Raw genomic sequence first — 5,243 nt, forward strand, 5'->3', positions numbered from 1 at the left:
CCACCCACGCCGAAACCAAGGGCAACCGCGACGCCAACACAACCGGTCAAACTTAACGCCCGCCAACGCCGGAACCAGCAGCGGATGCGGGACCATAAGATGAAGATGACGTCCCAACAACACCGCCTGGAAAAACCGGCACCACCCGCAAATCCCAACCCGGAACCAACACCAGCCCGTCACAACCAGACCCTGCGACGTCAGACCTCGCCGTGGTCACGGTGCCGGAAGTGACAATCACTACCGGAACAGCCGTAACCACGGAACAACTAACAGCCGCCACCTCCCAAACCGGAGATATGGAAATATCCCCGGAAGAGAAGGCGGAACTGTTAGGAGGGACGGCCGCAGGCACGGCTGACACCGAGGACATGGAGGTCAGCCTCATGTTCTTTAGCCCCCCCACGTCGCCCAACATGGCTAGACACCACCAGGGCCACGTCCGCTGAACACAGCCGGAAAACGTGCCCACGGACAGGTGTCTACCACAACCACCCACCACACCACTACAACACCGGCAACGCCACAACACCAACGCCGTTGGCGGTTTGGGGGGGGGGAGTATGACGTGGTCCCACGCAATAACTGTTTGAATTCAAACAGCCTTTGCGCGGAAGCCGCGCCGTGGCTCTCAAACAAAACCGCCAATCGACGACGGACGACGCCAGCGCGCGATACTCGCGCGAGGAACCGTCGGCCGGCCGTTCGGCGAACCGGATAAAACGAGTAACTTGTTTTCTAGACCTCGCCGGGTATACACGTACGGACACGACCGACGTCCCCGCGAAGTGTAGCTGTACAATATATAATACGGAAAATCCATTGTTTCTTTCGTGTCTCACTATTCACCGTGTCGGTGTCATTCTTTTAGTTGAATAAAACACCGACCCTTCATTAAAACCACCAAATTGCGTCTTGCTCTTTTATTTTCGTGGTTAATCCTAACCGTTGGTTACCTCACTACCACCGTCATCACCTACGCGGCACTCCACAGGTACGCATCATAGTAATGGTGGCAAAAACTCTTAGAGAGTAGAAATGCCATTAGAAGAAGAAGAATTACCATATTTTAATATAACATTAACAGTTAAACGTAAAAGATAAAGCACGGAAAATTAATATTAATTTAATTGCACTGTATTTATTTTATTTACCATTTATTGGATTTTACTTATAAGTATTATATTTAAATAAGTAATGATTCAATAACTACAATTCAAGTTTTGTTATAAAATAGTTTCTACGATTTATATATTGGGACATAAATTTAGGTAAGCAGTATCTTAATTTATAATCGGTAGTTCATAGGTACGCGAGGGTATTGAAAATATTAGGGCGGTATTTGCGTATAATGAATTTTATAATGATACGAATCGTACCGGACGAACGTTCATAGACAAATAAACGGCGCTCCCGAACAAGCACTCGTCGGCGCCGTCGGCCGGTTGCGAAATGCGAATAGTAGGCGTGACTACAGCGCATCCTCTTGGTCGTTGCACGCGTAAATTTTTCGTGACACGTCCTCTTAAAATAATATTGATGTGTAAGGTAAGTGGTATATGAAAGCAGTGGCGTATTTAGGGGGGGTGTCCTGGGGTTAAACCCCCCCCCCCAATTTTTTCTTAGTTATATTTATTACTGAAGTATCACAAAATACGAATAACGAAATATTTTAAAACTGCTTTGAAAAATGAAAATTGAATAATGTATATTTTATATTTTCATCTTATACCAGATAATAGTCAATAGGTATTAGCATTGATTATATATATTGCGTGTATATATATATATATAAATAACTCTCTAGGTGCAGCCGTGCAGGCAGTGGCGAAATAACTAAAATAGTCACAACATTGTAATTTGTAGTGTGGCACGACGATTGTAGTCGGACCGGTCGCAACAGGTGTTGTGAACCCCTGTCTGTATGCTATACGCAGTATGAGATATAGTAATAGTATAATATAGTATAGTGTGTAAGCATATTAATGTGTGAACAGACAGAGTCACACGGTCTTAAGGAATTCGCTGTGTGGACAGTTTTAAGCCTGAGCGAGCCCCTACCGTGTCTCGCTGACTGTGTAATATTCAGGTTGTCCTGGCAGACCATCTAGCAGAGCCTCTGTTGTTTTCTTAAGTCTAAGAATTATTCTGTGCAACTAAATTTCTTTTAAAATTGATTATATTAATAAAGTATTAGTGATAACTCAAACACCTCGTATTTATTTACTAACGAACAAACTCGGTTGTGGAGACGTCCATAACACTGGTAACCAAAAATAAAACAGAATATTGTGAACTATGTAATTCTTAGAATTGTATTATCGTTTCGGCTAGCCGTATTATTGGCTATCGCCTTATTATCTTTCTTCAAATACAACAATTATTATTATCTACGATAGCAAAAGACCAACGATATAAAGTGTACTATGTACAGTTGTCAATTGACAGTTGTACACTCGAAGTACAACAATATTATTTTTTGCTGAACTGCTGCCGACTAATGACATCGTAAATACATCAAATTTACGTAAGTACAACATTATTGTAATTTATTTTTATAGCTTTTAAGCCTTTAAGGACTCGTATGAAACTATGAACTATACCTAATATGTAAAAACAATAGTGAAATTAATTAATTTAATATAAAATTAAAGAGTATTTAATAATGTCATTGTACTTTTAAAACAGTGAAAATGGCACAAAAGAAACAAACTTCTATTTCGTATTTTATGAAAATATCGAACTGTCGTAGTCAACCCGATTCTAAGCAGGACATTTCCTCATGTATTACGTCTGAATTAGAAGATACGTCACGTTCATTATCATCCCCCTCCAAAAAGCGAGCACATTCTTCTATGATTTCTTCAATAAAAAATACAGATGATTCAACCCCAATATCAGATCTCGTCTCAAAATCTATTGTTGCTGATTCTACTAATTTTATGAATGTATATGATATAGGATTTTATATAAACCGTACATTATCACAAAATGAAATATCTGATATTATGAATAATCTATGGGTGCCAGATATCAACTACAAATTTCCAATAAAAATGTATATGAAAAAAAACAAGCAAGTAAATTTAAAGTTTCAATATTCGTGGCTTCTGAAGTATCCATGGCTATGTTATTCCAAAAAAGAATGCGGCGCTTTTTGTAAATTTTGTGTAGCATTCGTTAAATCTGGTGTTGGATATAACTCAAAAAAGCCAAATTCTTTTATAGTGACTAAATTCGATAACTGGAGAAAAGCACTGGAAGGATTTCAAAACCATAGTGAAACAAATTATCACAAAACCTGTTTATCCGATTCTGAACATTTTCTTAAAGTACAAAAAAATATTAATGAAGACATATCAGTAAAACTAGACTCCAGTAGAAAGAATCAAATAATGAAAAATCGCGAACTTTTAACTCCGATAATCGAAGCAATCATTTTATGTGGCAGGCAGAATATAGCAATTAGAGGACACAGAGATTCCGGTAAATTAATGATCGACCAAACTGATGACGAATATGAAAACAATGAAGGGAATTTTCGGGAACTTTTACGGTATAAGGCTCGGGGTGATGAGCAGCTTAAATTATTTTTAGAAAGTAATGGACATTTAAAATACACAAGTGCGACGATTCAAAACGAAATCATCGAATCGTGTAACCAAATTTTATTGAAACGAATTGTGAGTTGAGTGAACTCTGCTCAATGTTTTTCAATACTCGCCGATGAAACAGCTGACATTGCGAACATCGAACAAGTAGCATTGTGTGCAAGATACCTCGATAAAAAAAATATGATATTAAAAGAAGAGTTTATTCAATTTATACCTACGTTTGATACGACCGGAAAAGGTTTAGCATCATTAATATTAGAAAGCTTGCACAATTTTGGTATAGAAACAAAGTACATGCGAGGACAAGGTTATGACGGCGCGGCTGCAATGTCAGGAGAATTTAACGGCGTTCAAGCCATAATTCGTAAGACTCATCCTCTTGCTCTTTATGTGCATTGTTCCGCACATGTCCTTAACTTAGCTGTTTCAAACTCCTGCAAAGTACAGGAAATAAGAAATTGTTTGGGGACCATTTCTAAAGCTCGGGATTTTTTCAATTTTCCTAAAAGAAAAGATGTTTTAAAAACTCAAATTGAAAATAGTGATGAAAAAATCTCAAAAAAATCATTAAAACGTCTTTGCGCTACCCAATGGATTGAAAGTTACCATGCAGTGAATGATTTTGAAGAGTTATTTGAACAAGTGATAGAATCATTAAACTTTATATCTGAGTGGAAAGATGTTGAGACTTCTTCGCATGCCAGTAATCTGTGTAGTGCTATATTAGAAGGTGGATTTATTATTTCTATGCTTATAGTAGCTAAATGCTTTAGTGTTGGTCTTCCTTTATCGAAACATCTTCAGCGGATTAATCTAACCTTGGCGAAGCGATCCAATTAGCGGAGGATACAATAAAAGAACTTGAAGATTTTCGAAAAAATGCTGATTCTATTTTCCAAGACATTTTTGAAAATGCTGTTTCTCTTGGTAATAAATTTGGTGTTACTATAAGTATCCCTAGAACTACGAAAAGACAAGCAAACCGTGTAAATGTTGAAACTGATTCAATAGAAGTATATTATAGAATCGCTATATTTATACCCTATATTGAAACATTTATTGAGCAATTGAAAGTTCGATTTACCAGCCATAAAGCTATTTTAGATAATTTTAATTCACTCATAAGTCTTAATACGGATGAAAACAATTTTTTGTCATTAACTGAAACATACATGGAAGATCTTTCTTCGTCCTCCAAGACAGTATTATTATCGGAGTATAATTTGTGACAAAGACGACTGAGAAATTTAGAAACTTCTAACTATAGAAACGCAATGGAAGCTTTGTCTATATGTAATCCAGAAATATACCCAAATATATTTAAATTGTTAACAATTTTTGCGACACTGCCAGTTTCAACTGCACAGAACGAAAGATCATTTTCATCACTTAAAAAGATAAAGACTTATTTACGTAATACTATGGGTAAAGTAAGTTTATTTTTTTTTTGACTAAGTCTAAATCATAATTATAAAATTAAATAAATAAATAATTGTTTTATTTAGAAAAGGCTAAATGGATTAGCCATGTTATCAATCAATCGGAAGGATCGCATTGAAAGTAAGCAAGTATTGGACGAATTGGCTGTAAAAAAAAGACGTCTACCTTTAATACTGTGAGGTTAAAGTT

At 37.1% G+C, this 5,243-nt stretch overlaps 1 protein-coding gene across 1 annotated transcript; it reads left to right on the plus strand.

Moving 5' to 3' along the window:
• Window positions 1-1,038: 1,038 nt before the first annotated feature.
• LOC100572825 (zinc finger MYM-type protein 1-like) lies at window positions 1,039-4,454 on the plus strand. The gene is made up of 3 exons (XM_008180294.1): window positions 1,039-1,093; window positions 3,175-3,600; window positions 3,853-4,454. The coding sequence occupies exons 1-3, from the start codon at window positions 1,039-1,041 to the stop codon at window positions 4,452-4,454; spliced, it is 1,083 nt and encodes a 360-aa protein (XP_008178516.1).
• Window positions 4,455-5,243: the final 789 nt, after the last annotated feature.

Source organism: Acyrthosiphon pisum, chromosome X (genome assembly GCF_005508785.2).
Source record: "Acyrthosiphon pisum isolate AL4f chromosome X, pea_aphid_22Mar2018_4r6ur, whole genome shotgun sequence".
In the NCBI taxonomy this organism is placed as follows: domain Eukaryota; kingdom Metazoa; phylum Arthropoda; class Insecta; order Hemiptera; family Aphididae; genus Acyrthosiphon; species Acyrthosiphon pisum.

Excerpts from the sequence above, each read along its gene's own strand:
- LOC100572825 (XM_008180294.1), top strand. The coding sequence starts at position 1,039 with ATGCCATTAGAAGAAGAAGAATTACCATATTTTAATATAACATTAACA. Across the intron at positions 1,094-3,174 it reads TATAACATTAACAGTTAAAC|CATTCGTTAAATCTGGTGTT; the intron begins GTAAAAGATAAA and ends AATTTTGTGTAG. Across the intron at positions 3,601-3,852 it reads GCTTAAATTATTTTTAGAAA|GTTTAGCATCATTAATATTA; the intron begins GTAATGGACATT and ends CGACCGGAAAAG.